At 43.6% G+C, this 24769-nt stretch overlaps 1 protein-coding gene across 3 annotated transcripts in view; it reads right to left on the minus strand.

Moving 5' to 3' along the window:
- Positions 1-24769, minus strand: part of PALD1 (phosphatase domain containing paladin 1) — a 170761-nt gene that overhangs the window by 20542 nt on the left and 125450 nt on the right. For all 3 annotated transcript variants that reach the window (XR_013346656.1, XM_077821981.1, XM_077821980.1), the window contains exon 19: positions 3630-3785. Coding sequence is in view for 2 of the 3 variants with exons in the window: in XM_077821981.1 (XP_077678107.1) it covers positions 3630-3785 (156 nt within the window). In the remaining variant the exon portion in view is untranslated. The remainder of the gene's footprint in view (positions 1-3629; positions 3786-24769) is intronic.

A 24769-nucleotide genomic window follows, 5' to 3' on the forward strand; every position in this document is an offset into this window, starting at 1 on the left:
GTAAACATATACATGAGCTCTGAGTCATATGTTTCAATACAATGGGTGATACTGCTTTCAGATTTGTACTATGGTAAAACTACGGGTTAATAAAGAAACAGAAAAATACTCATTATTTAACTGTAAAGGCAAAATTCTTCTTCCAAGGTAATTGTGCAGTGGGCAGGGAGGAAGGAGCAATGTCATAATGGCAGTGATTCACAGGATGAAATGCTGATCTGATTGAAGTCAATGGCAAAACTCCCATTGATTTCAATGGGGCCAGGATTTCATCCATAGATTTAAGGCCAGAAGAGACATGAAGATAATCTAATTTGACTTCCTGCATAACACAGGCCATAGAATTTCACCCAGTGATTCCTACATTAAGCCCATAACTTCTGATGGATCTAGAGCACACCTTTTAAGATACCTAAACTTTATTAAAAGATTTAAGTGACAGAAGAGACCAGAACCCTACATAAGCTGTTCTAATGGTTAACTACCCTCACTGTTAAAAATACATGTTTTACTTCTAGTCGGAATTTGTCTTGCTTTAACTTCAAGACAGTGGAACTTGTTATGCCTTTGTCTGTTAAATTAAAGAACCCTCTACTATCAGAAATTTTCTCTACAGGTAGTACTTATCAATCGTGATCAAAGCATCACTTTACCATCTCATTGTTAAGCTAAATAGACTGAGGTGCTTTGGAAAGGCAGGTTTTCTAGACTTCAAATAATTTATGTAGTTCTTTTCTGAACACCTTCGAATTTGTCAACAACCTTACATGCAGCAAAGAGATCAAATTTTCCAGGTACCCACAAAGGCCATTTGGAAAAGAAGGTGGCTTCTGTTTTTCACATCTCTACACTTGTACTGATCGTCCCAGTGATGCCAGGAATTTGGACTGGTGATAAACATCAAGAAATCTTGCAGTACCAGGATGTTGAACAGTGGCAATGACAGAAGATGTCTTTTTAAAAAGTGATATAATAAAACTTGTGCAAAACCCTGTGTAGACACACTTGTTTTGGTTTAGTTAAACTGATTCCTAACCATTTTAAGCTAAACCAAAATAAGCCTGGTTTACACCAGAATAAGAACATGCATATAGCCTTTTGCACCAGTTTAACTAAATCAGTTTTTTAAAAAATCACACCTTCAATAAATTGGCACAACTTTCTCACATCGATCTGAGCTTGCAACTGCTGTGATGCACTTCATCTCAGATAGGATGATGGCAGGGAGGGGGGTAACTAGTGTCACTCAGCAGTGACCTCTGACTGACCAAAGCATGATGCTGATGGGTACTAAAATAAATGCCATCCCCTCCTATTTGTCTAGAAGGGCAATGAACTGGCTACAATGTGGAGGCAAGAGGAGTAAAGAAGGGAAATTTCATGGAATCCATGCACTGCCAAACCATAATTGCCTTCTGTTTTTCTAACAATGTAAACAGTGCCAGCTGCCCAGAATAGGTTTCAGTTAATCTAATTCAGGTTTAAATTGAAGTGTAGGGTGGATCACAGGTTGGACTGTATCACAGGGTGACTCCAAAAAAGAGGGCATGAACTGCAGATAAAAAAACGGCAGGGACTTGTGGGAGTTCAGGAATATTTAGTATGTAGAACAGGTGCAATCAGAGGGAGGAAGAGAGGATGTAACTGGGAATACTCAAAACAGGAGTGAAATTGAAACAGGCATTTTTTGGGAAAAAACATTATAGGGCAGCAAAGCAGACAGATAGGTGGAAGAACTAGATTGGCTGCAAGCTCTCCTTCCAGCCCAAAATGTTGCTATTTAAATAGATAGTCAGTAGTTTTAAACATGACTGAAGACAAAATAGTTAGGAGGTCCCTAAGCCTCCTGTTTGAATGAATCAAACTGAGGCAGCAGCAGTGCTTGGGAGATCCAATTTAAAATTAGGATATTTCCATAAAAGGTCCACTTGCCATCTTACCAGCACACTAAACAATACCAAACATTCAGGCTCACAGCAGGATTCTGGATGATCAAAAGAAATGGGACTTGTATATACCAGCTGAAATGTCTAAAACTGTCTTGAAAGGGTTTGAGTTTTTTTCTTTGGTCATGTCTCATGTGTTTGAATTACCACTCATCCTCAGATTCATGGGCTAGTTCCACACCTACGCTACAGGATAACGGCAGAGCCCAAAAGTTATCTGAGGATATGATCATATTGTATCACCCTATCAGGACACTGCGTCGAGACATGAAGACGCAAATGGTGTGACACAGAATTGGACATCATAACACAAGTGCTCATTCAGATACTAATCAGGACATCCTGTGAACAATGGCTCAAAAGAAGAAAACAGCTGTTTTCCATGAGAGTAAATCCAGGATTGCAGTGGCAACAACCCATTCTGGATTTACAGCAACATATGACTGCAAGTGAACAGTTTCTAGGAGGTTTGTGTTTCTTTCTGTGAAAACTCTGAGTGGAGGCAAGGTGAAGAGCTAGTGGCTGTGAGCTATTGTTGACAATGAGGAAGTAGAAACGTGGCCGGGGATGAAAGTAAAAAACACAAGTAACAAATAAAAAGTTGCTCTTTTGGGTAATTTTATCACAAATGGCAGGATTACTTTATTATATGTATTACTAGTCACTGGAACCTCATAGCAGGGTTCAGTTAAAAATAAAAAAACAATGCCCCCCCCACCCAAAAAAAAAACCCGAAAACAAAACCAAAACCCAAGGTCCAGCCTAAACCACCACCACAATCCCTTGAAATGAATGTACCCAAAGTACACACATGTTTGTGAGGTTTTCATAAAGTTTCTTAGAGGGAGAAAATTGGGGGAAGTCCTTACACTCACCCTATCATCCCTGCCCCTTGTCACTTGCAATGGCAGGACTACTTCTGCAGCTGGAGTGGAAGGCGCAGCTGACTAGGGCCTATTTTGGGGAAATGGGACCAAAGGTTTGGATAAATTCAGCTAAGCACCCACACTCTGGGGCACACATTCTAATGGAAGTTTTTCAAGTATACACTTCACTAGCTCAGATAGGAAGCTTACCTCCCATGTACCTAAAAGGTTTTTTCATTTACATTAACAATTTCTATCCAGATAAGGACCAATATGTGTTGCTGTATAGTGGGATTGTGTATTGCTGATACTATCTGATAAAGCAATTATGTCACTAGCAATAAATTTGAAACATGTTTTAAATTATTTCATTTGGCTTCTTTATTTGGTTGAAGTGGACCAAGAGGAAGGACTGGAGAAAATTATTCTATTGGTCTGCGCCTAGTCTATACAGTAGGTCAAGTGGGTCTTTTTCCGTATTCAGAAATCACCATTCCCCTTCCAGGCAATAGTTTTTCGGCATTCAGCCAAACTGAATTTGATTTGTGGATGGGCTAGCATATAAACCCTATATACAAAGATGAGCCATTTCTGAGGTCCATTGCCAACATGAGAGAAGAACAGGTTTATGAAATACTGCTTTGGTGAAACCTTTGGTCATGAACACACTGGTAATCAGAAAAATCAGCTGCCTGAGCCAGTCATCATTTCCTCTCCAATACAAATGCAGGATTGAGTGTAGGCCCCATTAACACACACTCAATGCAGTTGATTTCTCTTCCTAAGTGCTAACTGTGGGAGCTAGGAGAATTCTTACCTCACGCATCCAGACACTGAATGGCCTCTGCCAAGAGTCCTTCTTCTCCAGATGCAGGTAGGCATTGAACAGGATCAGATAGATGTATCGTTCCAAATACTGTAGGCTCCGCAGTTGCAACGTCCGCATTTCCTTCTCTTCCTTGGCTGTTTTCCCCTGAAATGAAGGATGACATAATTGGAATGATTCAAAGTCACCATCACGGATTCCATTTGAACACCACATACAAGAATGCACTGAAAACAAAGATCTATATACCATGGGCCTAATTCTGAGCTGATGTAAGCAGGAGGGGTAGGATATCTATAAGAAATAAGAGTACATTATTTCTTCATCTGAACAGAATAGTCAAGAGCAAGGAATATCATCACAATGACGTTAGATGGTTCTTTCTATTTCTGTGGAAGGGAAGAGTACAGTTAGCTTTAGTTTATTGGGGGAATCCTTAAGAAATTAGTCACTGGAATCTCAGCCTGTACTTAAGGCACCCCTTATTATAACATTTTAGGCTTTCAATTCCAGTTCAGCAATTCCACAACGATCAGAATGCCTTCTACTTTTTAAAAGATAGTCCATCACTGAGGGGTTCTCCCTTCTAACAAATGATCTACTGCAAAAAAAGTCTTCTTCCCCTTTAAAAGTATTCCTACAGTTGAGATATTCCCCTTTTAAAATCCATTGGTATCGTCATAAAGGGAAGGGTAACCACCTTTCTGTATACAGTGCTATAAAATCCCTCCTGGCCAGAGGCAAAACCCTTTCACCTGTAAAGGGTTAAGAAGCTAAGGTAACCTCGCTGGCACCTGACCCAAAATGACCAATGAGGCGGCAAGATACTTTCAAATCTGGGCGGGGGGACAGACACAAAGAGTTTGGTCTGTCTGTGTGATGCTTTTGCAGGGAACAGATCAGGAATGTAAGCCTTACAACTCCTGTAACGTTAGTAAATAATCTAGCTAGAAAATGCATTAGATTTTCTTTTGTTTAATGGCTGGTAAAACAAGCTGTGCTGGAGGGAATGTATATTCCTGTTTTTGTGTCTTTTTGTAACTTAAGGTTTTTCCTAGAGGGATTCTCTATGTTTTGAATCTGGTTACCCTGTAAGCTATTTACCATCCTGATTTTACAGAGGTGATTTTTTTTACCTTTTCTTTCATTAAAATTCTTCTTTTAAAAACCTGACTGATTTTTCATTGTTCTTAAGATCCAAGGGTTTGGGTCTGTGTTCACCTGTACCAGTTGGTGAGGGTTATTATCAAGCCTTCCCCAGGAAAGGGGGTGTAGTGCTTGGGGGGATATTTTGGGGGAAGACCTCTCCAAGTGGTCTCTTTCCCTGTTCTTTGTTTAAAACACTTGGTGGTGGCAGCATACTGTTCAAGGACAAGGCAAAGGTTGTACCTTGGGGAAGTTTTTAACCTAAGCTGGTAAAAATAAGCTTAGGGGGTCTTTCATGCAGGTCCCCACATCTGTATCCTAGAGTTCAGAGTGGGGAAGAAACCTTGACAATCCTGTGAGGCTTTCTCCAAGTAGAAGTCCCCATAATTTGGTGGGAGGTGTGAAGCCATAAAGAATCTATCACACTGGAGAACAAGTTGCATAAAACCATGAGCCTTTCCTCACATCATCTTGTCTGTCAGCGAAGTCCCCCTGAAGGAGTTTCTCACAATGAGCACAAATTTATCCACTATCCCCAGTCTCCAAATGCCCAGGAAGAAGAATTGAGCCAGCTCTTCAATCTCACCTTCCCATCATAGGGCAAACCAATGTTTACAAGAATGAGGGAGAAGTCAGATACAGCCTGGTAAATAAAAGCCATGACATTTAGGACAATATCTAAATTATAAATATAAATATCTAAATAACAGTGGGGTGGGAGGAGGTATTGTTTCATATTCTCTGTGTATATATAAAGTCTGCTGCAGTTTCCACGGTATGCATCTGATGAAGTGAGCTGTAGCTCACGAAAGCTCATGCTCAAATAAATTGGTTAGTCTCTAAGGTGCCACAAGGACTCCTTTTCTTTTTGCGAATATCTATCTTGTAATCTTGAATGAATGTGATGATCTCACATCAGACCCTGGTGGAAAGTCTTTGCTTCCTCTTTGCTCCAGGAAGGTTCAAGTACAGTTTATTTTTAGTTTCACTTTTTTTTTGTTAAAGCTCTTCCATGTTATTGTGATTCATCAGCACTACTGCACACCAGGTAGATTTTACTTCCTGGAACACATTCTGTTCACACCACAATGCACAGCAGTTCTGGCCTATTATACAGCATCCCCAGTCCAAGGATTCTCTCACTATTTCTCATTGGTCTTTCCACATACTGCTGGTATAAATCCCTGTAAATCCTTGTAGAAGGATCCTTGCTTTCCTTGACCAGGTCAGCCATTATGTTCTTACTGGACAAATCTCCCTGCTCAATAAGTACTATATCCCTTCCCTTGCTGCCCTATCAAGTGCCTGTCCTGGTTCGGCTTGCCCATTTTTTGACAGGCTATTATGCGGTTGAAAAAAAGTACTTTGTGATCAGTTTTTCCTCTCTTAAAGGATTATGTCTCTCCAAGACAGGAAGAGACAAAGCTGAGGAGTCAACAAATTTAAGTTTTGTTTTTTCTTTTTTTAAAGTGGTATCACACGATGTCTCCTTGGCAACAACAAATGTAACAAGTGATCACACAACACTTATATCAAAAAATGAAGTTGAGGAACACTCTCAAGTGGATTCTATATACATAAAGCCCTAGGCTTCGTGAACGTCAACCAGCCCACCCCATCGCACAGCAGGCTACCTACAAAAAAACTCTCATTTTCTGCTATCTGTAGAAAATAAAGAAAACGACTCGTGTTTAAATCATGGGCTGCTTCAAAAGCATCCATGGGAACAAAAGACAACGTAGCCTAACCACCTTTTAAAGTTTAAGGACACTATGAAATGTGAGCCCCAATCCTGGCTCGCATTGAGTTAGTTTCCATACTTACGTGTGCAAATGTGGACCCAGGTGTAGAGGAATGTTTTTACAAGTGCACATTAGCTTTCGCTTTCTGAGTCCGTGGCCCTTTATAGCTGCTCCATTAATGACTTGAGACCTCAGTCTGTCTTGACCTTTAGTACACCTTAGTCTCCTTGAAATCATCTTAGAATGGAGTATTTCTGAAGAAAGGCCCAACCAGCCTTCTGCTGGTGACAAAAATAAGTACGTACTTGAAAATCATTCCTGGTTTAGCTTGGCAATTCAAGCTCTTATTAAACTGTGGCTTCAACTGTATAAAGAGTTCCTCTTTAAGATGTAGCCCTCAAAAATAGAAAAGGTATTGCTATGTGTGTGCTTGTGGGCACATGTGTAATATAGAGAAGGTCCAGGAATAGGCATTCCCTGCCTCACCAGACTACAAACTATACCCTGTCTTTGTTATGGCTGTCCTATTTTTGAATGGCTACAGCTACTAGGCAACTGAAGATTGGCTCTTCCTCACTTCTTGTTCCTAATCTGACTGTATTACAGCAGCGACTAAGGGAGACATGGATTTACAGGTGTCTGCTCTTTGAGTCACAATTTCTTGCTGAGCTCTCAAAAGACTCTGCCTGTGTTCCCCTTGAATACCACACTGTAAGTAGACACTAGGTCCTTCTAGATTCAGGATAACTAACTCAAGGAGGGTCCAGAGCTTGTGAGAGCCACACAGAGATCTATATTAATAGAAAAGTAAAACTACTGTTATTTCCAAGATGAATGCAAGTCAAGGCTGACAGACAAAGCATGATGTTCCCTATCACTCTGGTTCACTATACCAGGATCAAAATTAAGAAGTAGCACAACAATCAATCAGCTGATGAGCAAGCTTAAGAGGTAGTTTGACATCTCTATCTCAAACTGTTAAAAGAAAATCCAAAACTGGTCTGCAAATAGCATCTCCTCATTAGAGTGCGGGGGAAAAAACAAACCAAAATGGCAATATTAGGAACTGCGAGACTGGATCAGACCCAAGGTCCATCTAGTCCAGTATCTTGACAGTGGCCAGTACCAGATGCTTCAGAGGAAATGTAAGAACCCTGCAGATGTGGGATGATCTACCCCACAACACATACACATCCTAGTGTATGTTAGGCAGGGGTCGGCAACCTTTCAGAAGTGGTGTGCTGAGTCTTCATTTATTCACTTTAATTTAAGGTTTCGCATGCCAGTAATGCATTTTAACATTTTTTAGAAGGTCTCTCTCTATAAGTCTATATATTATATAACTAAACTATTGTCGTATGTAAAGTAAACAAAGTTTTCAAAATGTTTAAGAAGCTTCAATTAAATTAAAATGCTGATCTTATGCCGCCGGCCCACTCAGCCCGCTGCCAGCCTGGGGATCCGTTCACCTAAGCCGGCAGCAGGCTGAGTGGGGCCTGCGGCCGGAACCCCAGCTGGCAAGGGGCCGGCAGCCAGAACCCCAGACCGGCAGCGAGCTGAGCAGGGCCGGCGGCTGGGCCCCCAGACCAGCAGTGGGCCGAGCAGCTCAGCCCGCTGCCGGTCTGGGGTTCCATCTGCCGGCTCCTGCCAGCCAGGGTACTGGCTGCTGGCCCTGCTCAGCCTGCTGCCGGTCTGGGATCCCGGCCCTGCCCACATAGAGTGGGTACCTACCTTTTCCCTGGTTCTAGCTCATTCTCTTCCTCTCTCTCTGCACTGAGCTGAGGGTGGGAGTGCACTGAGCTGGGGGTGAAGGATCAGGCTGGGGTGTAGGGTCTGGCCAGGAGCTTGAATGGGGGAGGGGGCTCAGGGTTGGGGCAGAAGGTTTGGGTGTGGAGTGCTTACCAGGGCAGCTCCCATTTGGTGCAAGGGGTACAGGAGGGAATGTGGGCGGGGGGGGGGATGCAGGAGCTCCCGTTTGGTGCTCAGGGTGGGGGTGTGGGGGGGCTGGGTATGTGTGGGGCAGGTGCAGGAGTCAGGGCTGGGGTCGTGGGGGGGTGCAGGGGTCAGGGTAGAGGGCTGGGTGTGTGTGTAGGGGTGCTGGAGTCAGGGCTGGGGTTGTGGTGGGGGTTCAGGGGTCAGGGCAGGGGGCTGGGGGTGTGGGCTAGGGTCCTGGGGGTGCTCCCAGTCCCCTGCCCAGAGCAGCTCGTGGCAGGGAGCTGGAGGGGATAAGTCCTGATTCCACCCCCCTTCCCCAAGGCCCCGTCCCCACCTCTTCTCCGCCTCCTCCCCGGAGCAGCGAGCTCGCTGCGGCTCTGCTTCTCCCCCTCCCTCGCAAGGGCTATCAGCTGATCGGTGGCAGGGAGGGAGGGAGAGGAGGAGGGGCAGGAACCCAGCACGGGGTGGGAGGGAGCTTGCCTGCCCTGCAGCAGCAGCCGGCAGGACCAAACTTTTTCACCCTGCCCCTGCGGGGGGGGGGGGGGGGGGGCATGGGGGCAGAGAAGAGCGGGCTGGGGCGGGCAGGATTGTTAATGGCACGCTGCTGCCTGCCAGGGTCCTGGCAGCCGGCCCTGCTCAGCCAGCTGCTGGCCTGGGTTCGACAGTGGGCTGAACAGGGCCAGTGACTGGGACCCGGCAGGCAGCAGCGTGCCATTAAAAATCAGCTCGCGTGCAGTCTTTGGCACGCGTGCCATAGGTTGCCAACCCCTGAATTAGAGTCTGGTTTAAGCCCTGAAGCATGAGATTTAACACCCTTTCCAAAATGTATCATCACTAATTGTGATAACTGAATATTCTTGTTAGCCCTCTAAATATCCAATCCCTCTTTGAATCTTGCTAAACTTATGGCCTCAACAATCTCCTGTAGCAAGGAGTTCGACAGTCCACTTACACACTGAGGAGCATATGTAACTGAGGAGAGTATTAGGAGAGCCTATCTCTAAAGGAAGAACACAAAATAGTTGCCTTAATTTAAGGCTTTCTATTTATTAATATTTGAGAGAAAAACAGTAACAGGAAAACAAGGAAGCAAGAACACCAGAGTACGTACGAAGCTGGAGTGCCAAATTCTCAAGGCAACAAGACAATTTTGCTTTTAATTACATTTCCATTCAAAATTGGTTATCTGAAAAACTTGTCCATTTTTAAAATAACCTATTAGACGGATGGCCTTTCATCTAGTAATATTAACAGATAAAACAGCATAAGAGGAGTACCCAAAATGTAGTTTTCAAATGCTATAGAATTATGCAGTTTAGAAATAGATTCTGTGCAGCTGGATAAAGAAAAGTCAATACTTATTGCTTAGCAAATCAGCAATCACCCATATCTGAGAAACTCTTGTTTCCAACTGCACACACCTGCTATGGTATGTTATTTTACAAATATATGACCAACTGTAAGGTTTGGAAGCAGTAGACTCAAACCTCCACAGCCAAGATATTTTGGAATCCCTCTTCCCAAAAATCTGTGAAGCTGTGGGTTGTTCACCAGGGAACACTACCAAACCTAGGGGGGAGAGCACAGAAAAGTTGTGGGCTACTTTTATTGCTTTTTCTTTCCCATTTAGATGTCTTTATTCTCTTCCTCCATTACTATCGTCAATTCATTTAGCGTTCAGCTTCCTCCTTTCTGTCTGGTTTTAACGTCTTCATTTTCTCTTCTGTTTCTTTTTCCAACAAAATTAACCCTCTTCCCTTTTTCTAGACTAGAGATCTTTCTTTCCACTGGTCTTCCTTTGTTATTTCCCAATTCGTCTTCTAACTCCTAGTCATTTCTTCTTTTCTCTCCCTCAAACCAAATTCTCTCTCTACTCACATATGTCTCTGCCCACACTTACATTGCCCAGTAATTTCTCCCTCTCTCCTGCTGTCCCTGCTTTTGTCAGTATCCCTTCCCTTCAGTGCTGGTCCTCTCTTTTCCCACAGACTCTCAGTGCTCCATGTTCCAACTGGAACACATGGCCCGAGCTGCGCACTGATCAGAAGAGTACTCATGTTAGAGTGAGGAGTGCTTTTGTGACCATTGGCTGGCTCCCCGCCTCTGGCCTTGTGTTTCAGGCAAAGTAAGGAGCAGTGGTATCTGTAACAGAGGAGCTGGCTGGTGATGAGCAGCATGCCAGAAAGTAGCAGGCTTTGCCGGAACAGCTTCAGAACCTTGGCTTGAGTGGGGGAACAGCAGGTGTCTGGTGATGTCTGCATTCTAGCACAGAGCCAGGACTTCAAATCTGCCTCTGGCAGGAACTCAGAGCTATCCTGAGGGACAGCAGGATAAATGTTACCATTGCAGGAGTCCCCTGCTTCAGAAAGCAGGCTTGGGAGGCCTGAAGTTATGATCATTTCAGGTAATGAGCAGGAATGTAGCATATAAAATGGTTATGGCAATAAGCACATAATAAATCATATTCTATCCCAAGCTATAGCAGAATGATGGATGCTGGCACTGAAGCAGGTCAATTGCAAAAAATACAGTTCCAATGAGCTCAGGTAAAACACTTAGGGAAAAATATCTCAGTTTAATAGGTTCAATATTTCTAAATAAGAAATTAACTTCTTATTTAACAATGATTGACACAAGCAACGTCACATGCGCCATAAGTAGGTGCATAATAAAAATGGTATAAACAGATATAAAAAAAGACAGCAGTTAAGAATTTTCAAAGCTAGCTAGGGGATTTGGAGGCCCAACTCTCTTCTATGGAAAGGGCCTCCAAATCCCCTAGGCTAGTTTGAAAATCTCAACCAATGTCAATATTGTAGCAGGGTGCAGAGCATGCCGAGTGTGGAGCTGCAATCGCCCTTGTTTGTGATGGCTCTCTCAGCCTTCAGCATGGTTTGGTTGCCAAGGTGCCTTAGTCCTCCGGCCAAGTCACAAAAATGTTCACGTCTTCCAAACACCACAAACTAAAAGGCTTCTGTCCCAGTCTTAAGGTGGGCACAGCCCTTCTCTCCAGAGGTTCTTCTATCTTTCTTCAAGCCTTCCCCTTCCCCTGGGCTCAGCTCTAGCCCCTCCTGGGCTCTGCTCAGTTTCCCCATCCTCCTGCTGTTCACCAGGGTCACTGCATCACCTCACTAGGTGGAAGTATAAACAGCTTCCCAGCCATCCACAACCCTGAAAGGCCACCAATAATGTAGTCTCTCTCTCTCTCTCTCGCACACACACGTTTAAAATAACACCAAGTATTTTCCTTCAATCTCTAGGGACTGTCTCAACATGCAAAGTGTACAGCTACATTGACTCCTGCTTTTCCAGCAACCTTCTCTTCCAGCTAAGTTTGATTCTACTTAATTGCATCATTCACTCTCCATATACTTGCCGAGAATCATGTGTCCTATTTATCTGCTTGCTGAGGTTTTCTCCTTCTTTCTGGAAGATTGTGCAAGTACTGCTAGCAGGAGTGGTGCTGATGACAAGGATGTTGGCTATGAAAATCTGATTGGTCATGAGATTTCTGACTAAGTAGGGCCTTGTCGTAGGTTGACTTGCACCTTTAAGAGGGAGTGGGGTCCAGTGTCTCTGTGACCAATTACCTGATGCTCAAGTGGGCTGAAGGAGAGGCAACTAGGCCTTATAAAGATGGAAGCTGGCTGGGGAAGCTGCAAAGAGTTAACAGACTCCTACAGGCAAGTTTGAGGCATTAGGGGAACAAGACTTCAGCCAGGTAGGGCTTAGAGTGGCCTGCTTAAAACAGGAATTGACTTGGACCTTGTGGACTTTAGTTTTGTTTGCAATTGTGATATTAATAAACCCAGACTTTAGTGAGTGGTGTATGCACAGAAAGAAGCCTGTGTGAAGTTTATTGAGGACCAGGAAGAAGGGACACGGAGGGAAGGTGCCACAGAGCCACCCCCAGCCACCAAGGGATGCTTGGGAGGCAGCTGACCCCATTACAGGGCTAAACAGACAATAAATCACCTTCTGGTTGCACCCATTCTATGTCTTCCAGTTGTAGAGATGATGTGCCAAATTCTGCCTTTACTCACACCCCATCCAACCTAGTGCAAATACTGTGATGTTACAGGGCATACGCAAGCACAGAATATGGTCCAATTACATTAGTCAGACCTTTGCATCTCCACTGAAGAGAACGGTACATGGTGATTGTCCGGTCCCTTAGCCTGTGTTTTTTGTGAAATTGAATGAACTAGGATCCCAATAGCCTTGCACTGGTATTATCTTCACTTTTTATTACTGCAAACCAATTCTTCATATCTCCTTTCCCAAAAACTAAACAAATCTTTGACTTTGTGGATGATGAGACTTACCATGGATAATTGCTAATTCTTTCCACATTAGCTTCAGCTCTGTAATAACAGCTGCAGTGAGTTCAGCTCCATTTTCACTCTGGAGGCGATATGGGAAACATAACAGCAGAAAGATATCCATCTGCTGGTATGCAGACTCAGCTGCATGCTTAGATGACAGTGGTCACTGGATACAAAATTTGGTCAAATGTTCCTGGTATAGCACGAGCTATTTGCATAAGCCTTGGGCTACTGACTCTATACAGACATTGGTACTGTGGAAATTCACTCACATCAAGATGACTACACAAGGCAGCTATATAAACCTTCCACACAACCTAAACCACAACCAGAATGAAAAGGTTTTTGACAAGTTACCTTATTTTAAAAGTCCAGATTGGATTTATTCTCACCCTCATCTTTCTGAACACTTCTAGTCAAACAGCCCTTGGTATCTTTGCTACAAAGCAGGGAGAGACCTCTATTTTTGCCCTAGAATTCTCAAGTGTGCTGAGGTGAATTAGTGAGGTTCTACTGTATTGTAGATATGTAATGAGCTATAAAGAGTTAATTTTTTCTCAAGGGGGCTCTGGAGATTTCAGCTCTGCCTCCATTGTCATCACAAACCCTTATCTCCTGGATTGACTTATTTACAAGGAAAGCTTTACAGCTCTCTGGGAATCCACACAAGGGAGAGGCAAAAAAAAAGCAGTAGTGTCAGACCTTGCCCCCTCATCTAGAGTTATGTAAGGTCTGGTGCATTTCTACCATGGGATAGGAGCAAGATTTGTAGATCCCAGGGCACATAGGAAGTCCATAATCATATGCACAATGGAACTCTACTCTATAGCATCTCCCTGTGCCCCAGCATGCAAGGGGATCATGGCTGGCGCACCCACTGGTCCTAACTTCCCTGCGAAGGGGGAGAATATTGGCTGCTAGGGTATTACTACTGCTCTAGGGCTAGAATAATGAGTTCAGAGTGGCTCCATTCCCACTCCACAGCTGGCAAGGGAAGGCGGTAAAGACTCCTTTCAACTACTCCCAGAGACAGCTTTAGCATGCAGCTTGACCAGTCCAGTGTACCCTAGTTCCAGGCTTTTGCCCTGCGTGACTAACAGAAATATAATAGCTACCATTTTAGAGACTTGGAATATGTAGGCACTTCATCTCTAAATGAAGACCATCTTCTACAAGCCAACACAGGGAGATGAACATTCAGATTCCTTGGCTCTGCTAATGCCAGAGGGAGAATGTATTTATCCCCACCTGCGACCCGCTTCACACACTGTATTTAAAACTCATGATCTTGATGGTGTAACTGTTTGGTTGCCTGGGAAACTAGAGGATATCACCAAAAAAAGTTAATATCACACTGAAAACTGCAATGTGTCTTGCCATAAAATAAATGGAACTTGGGTGAAGAAGAGGAGAATGGTGGTGACAACAGTGGAGGTGGAAAAAACGAACAAGAATTTCTGTGCTGGCTTTGGCAGCCAAAAGAATGACCCGTCAGATCTATTTTAAGCCAGGCGTTAACTGGTTTTGGAAAGCAATTCTTCTCTGAATCATTTTTATATGACAGTTCACAGCATTCCAAAGCTGCTCTAATTACACATGGCCTGGCCTTCGAGACATATTACCTGCTAGAATGATATCTCTGGGGAGAAAGCCGATCAGACTGGTGGTCTAAAATGGCTGTTTTTGGGGGAGGGAATTTGCTGGAGAAGGGAAAGATTTAAGTTGCTGTCTAGAAGCTTTAGTTACACTTTCATTATTGTTCTGGGAAAACTTAGGGCCTGATCCGGCAAGTATTCCCGACACAGAACTCCCATCCCCTTTTGTCATTTCAGTTTCACTTTATAATCCCCTAATACAGCAGCTTCACTGACTCGCTGGTATGAGTACAAATCTGCATCCCCTGTCATAAATAGAGCTGGGCAAATAGTCTATTCTATTCTATCTAGATATTTGTAAGCTGCTAATCACCATGGTATGTAGGCCAAACGTTTCCACAAATATTCATTTGAAGGATTTTTTTTAACCCATTTGTGCTCTCTGCGTTGTTTCAACAAATATTCATGCAATCAGATCCACTAGCATATCTGCTCTCAGCAAGGGAATCTCTGAAGCTCATGTCTCAATGCTCACACAATGCAAAATTTAAATTGGCTTTCTGCATGCACTTCTAACAAAAACTTGATGTTAAAGCTTGTGCTGGTATGCAATGTGATTTTAACAAATCACAACCAAGCAACAGAACACATTTGGAATAAGGAAGTCAAAGTTAAAAAAAATAAATTGGCAAATAATTTCAAAACAACAAATACATGTAAGAAAGTTACCATCAGTTCACAAACATTCCATAAGCAGAAAAGACACACAACTCATCAGATCACTCCTTTGCTGGGAATTATTCGCTCAGCTCTCCTCCTAAAGGTATGTAGTTGCTTTTACTTTTCAAATCACTTAACTTACTTTTTGGGAAATAAATATTGCATCCCCAAGCTAAATGTTTCTAGACCCAAATGTCACTATCATATTTCTCCATTCTGCCACAATCCCCCCTTCATGCTCTTTGTCAGGGTGAAATCATCTAGGAATAGCACAAAGCTACAAAAGGGAAAACCTAGCCTTTGAGTTAGTGGGGAAAATTGGAGGCTAATGTTTGGTTAAACAAATATTTTCCAGTAATCCCCAACTTAACATTGTTTGATTAAACAAATATTTCCCAGTAGTCCTCAACTTCCATTTCAGTAATAAATAGGGCTGTCGATTAATCGCAGTTAACTCACAGGAGTCACTCAAAAAAATTAATCGTGATTATCGCACTGTTAAACAACAGAATGCTAACTGAAATTTATTAAATATTTGTGGATGCTTTTCTACATTTTCAAATATATTGATTTCAATTACAAAACAGAATACAAAGTTTACAGTGCTCACTATATATTACAAATATTTGCACTGCAAAAATGATAAAATAAAAGAAATAGTATTTTTCAATTCACCATATACAAGTGCTGTAGTGCAATCTCTTTATCATGAAAGTGCAACTTAAAAATGTAGATTTTTTGTTTGTTTGTTACATAACTGCACTCAAAACAATGTAAAACTTTAGCACCTACAAGTCCACTCAGCCCTACTTCTTGTTCAACCAATCACTCAGACAAACAAGTTTGTTTACATTTACGGGAGATGCTGCTGCCCGCTTATTATTTACAATGTCACCTGAAAGTGAGAACAGGCATTCTCATGGCACTTTTGTAGCCAGCATCGCAAGACATTTACGTGCCAGATATGCTAAACATTTGTATGCCCCTTCATGCTTCTACCAACATTCCAGAGGACATGCGTCCATGCTGATGATGCTCATTAAAAAAAATATGTGTTAATTAAATTTGTGACTGAACTCCTGGGGGGAGAACTGCATGTCTCCTGCTGTGTTCTACTCGCATTCTGCCATATATTTCATGTTATAGAAGTCTCGGATGATGACACAGCACATGTTCATTTTAAGAATACTTCCACTGCAGGTTTGACAAAACACAAAAAAGGTACCAATGTGAGATCTAAAGATAGCTACAGCACTCAACCCAAGGTTTAAGAATTTGAAGTGCCTTCCAAAATCTGAGAGGGAGGAGGTGTGGAACATGCTTTCAGAAGTCTTAAAAGAGCAACACTCTGATGCAGAAACTACAGAACCTGAACGATCAAAAAAAAGAAAATCAATATTCTGCTAGTGTAGGCAAACTACAGCCTGCAGGCCACATCCGCTCCGCAGCCAACTTAATCCGGCCCTCAAGCTCCCGATGGGGAGTGGGATTGGGGGCCACGGCTCCCAGAAGCAGCGGCATGTCCCCCTCCGGATCCTACGCGTAGGGGCAGCCATGGGGCTCTGCATGCTGCCCCCACCCCATGTGCCACCCCTGCAGCTCCCACTGGCCGAGAACCGTGGCCACTGGGAGCTGCAGGGTGGCGCCTGCAGACAGGGCAGCGTGCAGAGCCGCCTGATTGCGCTTCTGTGTAAGAGCTGGAGGGAGGACATGCCACTGCTTCTGGGAGCTGGTTGAGGTTAGCACCACTCAGCCTGCACCCATGAGCCCTCCCCACACCCCTGCCCCAGCCCGGAGGTCCCTCCCACACCCTTAACTCCTTATGTCTGGCCCCATCCCAGAGCCCGCACCTCCAGCCAGAGCCCTTACCCCCTCCTGTACCCCAAACCCAATTTTGTGAGCATTCATGGCCTGCCATACAATTTCTATACCCAGATGTGGCCCTCAGGCCAAAAAGTTTGCCCACTCCTGTGCTAGTGGCATCTGACTCAGATAATGAAAATGAACATGCATCGGTCTGTACTGCTTTGGATCGTTATCAAGCAGAACGTCATTGGCATGGACGCAAATCCTCTGGAATGGTGGTTGAAGCATGAAGGGACATATGAATCTTTAGTGCACTTGGCACATAAATATCTTGTGATGCCGGCTCCAACAGCGCCATGCAAATGCCTGTTCTTACTTTCAGGTGACATTGTAAACAAGAAGTAGGCAGCATTATCTTCTGCAAATGTAAATAAACTTATTTGAGCGAGTGGCTGAACAAGAAGTAGGACTGAGTGGCCTGGCCAGTCATGAAACTGGTTTTCAAAGCTTCTCTGATGCGTACCGCGCCCTCCTGTGCTCTTCTAACCGCCCTGGTGTCTGGCTGCACGTAACCAGCAGCCAGGTGATTTGCCTCAACTTCCCACCCTGCCATAAACGTCTCCGCCTTACTCTCGCAGATATTGTGGAGCGCACAGCAAGCAGTAATAACAGTGGGAATATTGGTTTCGCTTAGACCTCAGTGAGTCAGTAAACTGCGCCAGCGCACTTTTAAACGTCCAAATGCACATTCTACCACCATTCTGCACTTGCTCAGCCTGTAGTTGAACAGCTCCTGACTACTGTCCAGGCTGCCTGTGTATGGCTTCATGGTATTAAGGGGTAGGCTGGATCCCCAAGGATAACTATAGGCATTTCAACATCCCCAACAGTTATTTTCTAGTCTAGGAATAAAGTCCCTTCCTGCAGCTTTTGAAACAGACCAGAGTTCCTGAAGATGCGAGCGTCATGTACCTTTCCCGGCCATCCCAAGTTGACATGGGTGAAACGTCCCTTGTGATCCACCAGTGCTTGCAGCACTATTGAAAAGTACCCCTTGCGGTCTATGTACTCGCTGGCTTGGTGCTTCGGTGCCAAGATAGGGATATGCATTCCGTCTATGGCCCCACCACAGTTAGGGAATCCCATTGTAGCAAATTCATCCACTATGACCTGCACATTTCCCAGGGTCACTACCCTTGATATCAGCAGATCTTTGATTACGTGGGCTACTTGCATCACAGCAGCCCCCACAGTAGATTTGCCCACTCCAAATTGATTCCCGACTGACCGGTAGCTGTCTGGAGTTGCAAGCTTCCACAGGGCTATTGACACTCGCTTCTCAACTGTGAGGGCTGCTCTCATCTTGATATTCATGCGCTTCAGGGCAGGGGAAAGCAAGTCACAAAGTTCCATGAAAGTGCCCTTACGCATGAGAAAGTTTCTCAGCCACTGGGAATCGTCCCAGACCTGCAACACTATGCAGTCCCACCAGTCTGTGCTTGTTTCCCGGGCCCAGAATCAGCGTTCCACAGCACGAACCTGCCCCATTAGCACCATGATGCATGCATTGGCAGGGCCCATGCTTTCAGAGAAATCTGTGTCCATGCCCTCATCATTCTCATCACCGCGCTGACATCGCCTATTCGCCCGGTTTCACTTTGCCAGGTTCTGGTGCTGCATATCCTGCTGGATAATGCGTGTGGTGTTTAATGTGCTCCTAATTGCCAAAGTGATCTGAGCGGGCTCCATGCTTGCCGTGGTATGACGTCTGCACAGAAAAAAGGCGCAGAACAATTGTCTGCTGTTGCTCTGATGGAGGGAGGGGCGACTGACGACATGGCTTACAGGGTTGGCTTACAGGGAATTAAAAATCAACAAAGGGGGTGGCTTTACATCAAGGAGAAAAAAACCCAACAACTGTCATACAGAATGGCCCCCTCAAGGATTGAACTCAAAACCCTGGGTTTAGCAAGCCAATACTCAACCCAATGTTCAACCCACTGAGCTATCCCTCCCCCCGGTATTTCAGGCAGGACTGAATCTCCATGAAAATTTTCAAGGTGCCCCTGACAGACCTCACCGAAACGATTGTCGGCTGTTGATTTCACAGAGGGAGGGAGAGACGGGTGAGCAAATGAATACAAAACAAATCTGGTCTATTTCTTGTTTTGATCCACTCCATCTATCTTTTACATCTTTGGCTGGCAGCAGACGGTGCAGTAGGACTGCTAGCCATCCTCATCTCCTGGCTGCTCGGCAGAAGGACTGCCGGCAGGACTAAAGAGAATGACCTGGTCAAGTCACTCCTATTTCAGTCCCTGCCCCCATGTCTGCCCAGGCGCTCCTGACCAACCTTACCGAGGTGGCCAGGAGCACCTCGGACATGATGACGATGGTTATCAGGACTATTGCAACGTCTGCTGCCACAAGACAATGAGCTGCTGCTGTGTAGCAATGCAGTACCGCGTCTGCCAGCACACAGGAGACGTAGGGTGACAGTGAGCTGAGCGGGCTCCATGCTTGCCGTGGTATGGCATCTGCACAGGTAACTCAGGAAAAAAGGCGCGAAACGATTGTCTGCCGTTGCTTTCACGCAGGGAGGGAGGGCCTGACGACATGTACCCAGAACCACCCGTGACAATGTTTTTACCGCATCAGGCATTGGGATCTCAACCCAGAATTCCAATCGGCGGCGGAGACTGCAGGAACTGTGGGATAGCTACCCACAGTGTAACGTTCTGGAAGTCGATACTAGCCTCAGTACTGTGGAAGCACTCCACCGAGTTAATGCACTTAGAGCATTTTGTGTGGCGACACACACAATCGACTATATAAAAATGATTTCTAAAAAACCGACTTCTATAAATTCGACCTAATTTTGTAGTGTAGACATACCCTCAGAGAAAGGGGACACAGTAATTGTTTTAGATACTGTAAAAGCTTTAGTTTTACTTCAGACTGTTTCTTTGACCATTTTATCTTATAGGACTTTAAGACCATTACTTTTTAAAAGAACTGTACAGTATACATTTGTTCTGTGCTTGTACAGCACAGTGGCCCTGGTCCATCATGGGGGATCCTAGATACTATTACAATACAAATAATGAATAATAATATTTGAGGAAGAGAGATAATCTGTTATAACTTTACTGAGGATATGAAATTAACCTTCATGAGGCAGGAGTGACTTCGTCCCTCACACATGTGGCAGCCCCGATAAGCAGAAGGGCAGTTAAAACACAAACCCTCCTTATAGTTATCTGTTCAGTTTACAACCTGGTTCATCTTCACCAGCCCCATGATTGTAAATTCATTCTCCTGCAGCTCCTGCCGCTATTAGTCTTTGCCTGTGGTGCACTGAACTGACTATAAGGGGATAGTTCTTCCTGAGAGGGACTGGGGAAGAGTGAAAGACACAGAAGAGCAAAACATGGCCCCCCAAAATGCGTGTCTTTCACTGAATTACACCTTTATGAGCTGTATTATTCTAACAACTTATGACACATGCGGGGAAGATATTTTCCTAATGCCTGTAACTGAGACACCCAACTATTTAAGCAATAGGACACAACAGGCAGCACATTTTCAGATGATTATAACATGTCTCTGGAAGTGCTGTAGGCAAGACGCTGAGGCCAAATGACTTTAACCACCCAAGAAGTGTAATAATTATTACCATGTAGTGCATAGCATGAAGTATTTTAGTACTATTATGAAATGGAGTTGATATAACAGAATGAGTGTGCGTTTACTGGGCATTATTAGTCACATGTGTATGAGATCACGGACGGTCAGTCAGAAAGCTCTATCTGTGGCCTGGTTCAAAGGCCACTTTAGACCTGAAGTTAATTCAGTACAAAGTATTTATTCATGTGTCCTTTACTTCAAAAATATTCAGTACTTGAAAGGACTCTGTTGAAATGAATATTGTACAAAATATTAGGCTGCCAAGACACTGAACACTCCATCTTGGTTTAATCGCCCACTTACTATGCTAGGTATCAGCACCTTCCCTGACATATACTGCATAGCTGCCAGCAAAAACATTCCAGAAAGATTTGGTTTCGATGACCGAGCCGACTTCCCTGCAAATTCACAAGCACCATGACCAACAATCCAGTCAGCAAAAGAAAACCCACCACCAGTTCCCTCTCTCCCCGAAGCAGGTATTCTGTCACATCAGCCTATTACCAGTGTTTTCCCCAGGGAAACTGACATCAGTTATGTCTCTGTAAATGGGTACATAAAACACATGAATACTGACAATAGATCTGCACTTTTCCCCACTGGTTACTGCAAGCCTTGAAATCCATAGGAAGCGTGGAATGTGCAAACAAAAGCAGACATGAACACTGGAGGCTTCTCTGTTTCTGAGGTTTTACAACCATTTGTACATTTAGGAAATGACAGGAAAATGAAACAGAATTGTCTTTATTGTGGGTATTTTTATGGTGAGGTTTGTGGGATGTGTAATGGCCCATTAAAATGAGGGCAATCCTAGAAATAACAAGATAGACAGCAACCCTGTGTGAGAACCAGGACTGAAATAAGAACAGGTTTTTGCAGGTCGAGTCAATAGAGGTGCATTTGCAAAGCTGTATGGTAACCTAGGGCTGGAATACCAGGGATGGTTGTAGGTCAAGGTACAGGTGGTGCGGACCAGTGGCTCACGGCTGGAATAGGAGGACATGTATTGCAGGTTAGCATTAGCAGAGCTGTGATCAGATGCTTGCACAGTGGAATGTTCACACCATAACTGACTGAAGCCAAGGGTGCGAGTTTTCCACTTCCAATCATAATAAATATTCACTTTTTTATGTAAAAAGAAAAAAAATACTTCTATGTTTTCTCTTTCCCTCCCAAACGATATGGAATACAATCATGTGTACAATGAATAAGCAGGAGACTCTAGAAATCAGCTGGTAGAACTACAAGCCTCTCTTTCCTATAGCCAGAGAGAGAATATATAGTTTTTGCCATAGATCCCAAGGTACAGTAACAAACATGACTGAGCCTTCTTCACTGTTATATGTGACTGAAAATAGTAACACTGTTTACAGATTGGTTTTTAAATGGAAGTGGATCGTGTTTCAGAACAGGAAGCACTTCCCTGTGGCTAGAAAAAGAAAAACAGCCTTCTAATCCCATTCATAATGCACAAATGAAGGGGCTGTGGCAGATCATATACTGGCTATGGCCTACACGTGCTACAAGAGTAACTTCACATTCTAAGAGTCCCATGGAACTAGAGATGCTAGGAACATTCAGGCATTCATTCAACGTGGCAGATGAGAATATACTGAAACAAGGTTGCTCTTTTGTGTAAAGGAATAGAGTTTCCAATCCATCATTTGGAGTTTTAATCTCTTTATAAACAGTTATGGAAAAGCCCTCAGTGTCCTGAAGAAATTACTCTAAAAACCTACAGAATTTAAAGGAGAATGATATCCTTTCTATAAGCTTTTCAAATCATTCTACAGAATTCTATGGCAGAGAAATCTTTATTACAATCTATTGGGGTGGGGGGGGTGTCAAAAATCTATAGATAAGTTATTATTGTCTGTTGGACTCTATAGGATTGTCCCATAAAGGAAATATCCACTGTGTATGCCTCCTTCTCTGAAGAGAGAAAAGAATTTCTTTATTTTGTCTTTTTCCATTTTGAGAAATACCAATTTCTCTCCGCCTTAGACCTACCCCCAGCCTGAACACTGAAAAAGACAGCGTGATAGGCCCACATAACTCTCCATTTGCAGAGATCAGGCTGCAGTTCCTCCTGGGACCAATCAATACTGCTTCTTCTGTCAAGGGGGCACTAGAGAGGACTGTGGGTCTCTGAGGACAGTATTCCCTACCCCATGCTCCCAAGATCTCAGTCCAGAAATCTGATCCTCTGACTAACCCTGCGTTCCCGGGCTAGTAAGCCACCAATGCTTTATCCTTTGTTTTTAATGGAGTTAAAATGAAAAGTGCCCTCTTTTTTTTTTTTTTTTTTTGATGCAACTGTATAATCAACGTATTGTCTACAACCACCACTCAGGGGATTAGGCTTGTGATTAAACTACTGCTGTGCCAGCTAGAGAGCCTACACCAGTTTCTGGGGGGCTCAACCAGTGCATTTCGATCTTGTTTGAATTTCTGGTCACATCGCTGGTTTTTCTTTAACAAAACCAACACCAACAAAATAAGAATTTAGACAATCTCTCCCTCACCCTCTTAAAGCAAGGTCAGGGCACACCTTAAACTATTCAACCGAATTCTTTTGGAGAAATCTATTAGGAAAGATACTGCTCTCTCTTATGGAGTTATTTTTCTCTTTCCTCTCCTATCCCACCCCTCTTTTAAAAAAAACCCAACATTTTGGAGTGAAATAGATAAGGAAAAAAGACTGTTTCTCCATTGTTTACCAAATACATTTCTATCTTGCAGTAACTCCTGCTATTTCAGCCCTGGGTCCCTCCTGGGTCTCACCTTAATGCTAGGGCCATGCTGAACTGTGTGGCAGTTTTGTAATGCAGATAGTCGTGCACCAGGTTGAGATCACGAATCCTGCTTCTTCTTGTAACCAAAGCTGGGTTGTCAATGCAGGTACTCTGAGCACAAATGCTAAGTCAAGAACAGGCTTGGTCACCAACTCCACCCCTACCCCTGTTACTTTTGGGTGGGGTGGGGTGGTGAAGGGAACATTTTTTTTTTTTTTACTTTGCAGGTACCTACATTGCAGAGAAGATTCTAAATGTGGCTCAAAATACCTTGGAGAAATAAACTGCAGAGGACTATGGCCTGGCCTCAGACAGAACCTCTCCTTTAAAATTTGCAAGTTTACTGACACCATATGTTTCTTTAAACTCTAAACCATGCCTGATTCAAAGCCCATTAGTGTAATGCCTTGAATACACATTTCCTTCTCAGTGACTAACAGTTAATCGTCTCCGTTAAAGATACTCTCCAAGTTGATTATATGTTCAGACATTCCCACACTTCGGGGCCAGACCCCCCCCTTCAGGATAGGAATGAATGTCACTGACTTGTGACCTATATTCTCTAAGTGAAGTAGCCCCATCCTCCCCTGACTTTCTACCTACACGAGACACACCAAGTCTCTGGAATCTGAAGTGAGACACAGCCACTTTTTGGATTAATTTTGAGGTTGTTAAAATGAAAGACTTTGTAGTGAGATTCAATGACATTTTAAATCCATCCTGGACAGCTTCTGAACTCGTGCCCTGATTTTCAGCTGTATACTGCCTGCGGCTCCCACATTCACACCAATGCAAGTGGTGAATGCTCGGCACCTCAGAAAATCAGAACTCCTATTCCTCGTCTTCGGATGCCTAGCAAGTAGTGACCCACATGACATTTGTTCCATAAGAAACATAGGAAAGTTTGATAGGATAGAATCAATATGTACCAAAAAGAAACAGATGAAGTTGGTTATTCCAGTTATTTCAAGCTCCTGAGAGGGAATTATGAATGGCAGAGTAAAAAGAAAAATTAAAGATTGCAGGCACTTTATTAAAGGGTTAATCAGAGTTCTCACATTTTTCAATTATATCTAGAGAGGAAGAGGTTTGAAATGACCCAGGTTTCTTTTGTTTAATGTAATGAGTTTGCCATAAGCTCATCTTCAGGATTTGGCATTCATGCAGTCAGTAGATCAGTAAACAGAAAGTTAAGAGTAGGTCCGTGAGGGAACTATATTTGATTTTAACATGTGAGATGACTAAAGAGCCTGCATCACCACCAAAATCCTGCTCACCCACAAAAGCAGGAATATATTACTTTGGTAAACTTCATACATCTGTCAACAGTACCAACTCCTGAAAAATCAAAGGAACACAAACATCACACACACAGGCTTA

Source organism: Eretmochelys imbricata, chromosome 7, assembly GCF_965152235.1.
Source record: "Eretmochelys imbricata isolate rEreImb1 chromosome 7, rEreImb1.hap1, whole genome shotgun sequence".
NCBI classification, from domain to species: Eukaryota; Metazoa; Chordata; order Testudines; family Cheloniidae; genus Eretmochelys; species Eretmochelys imbricata.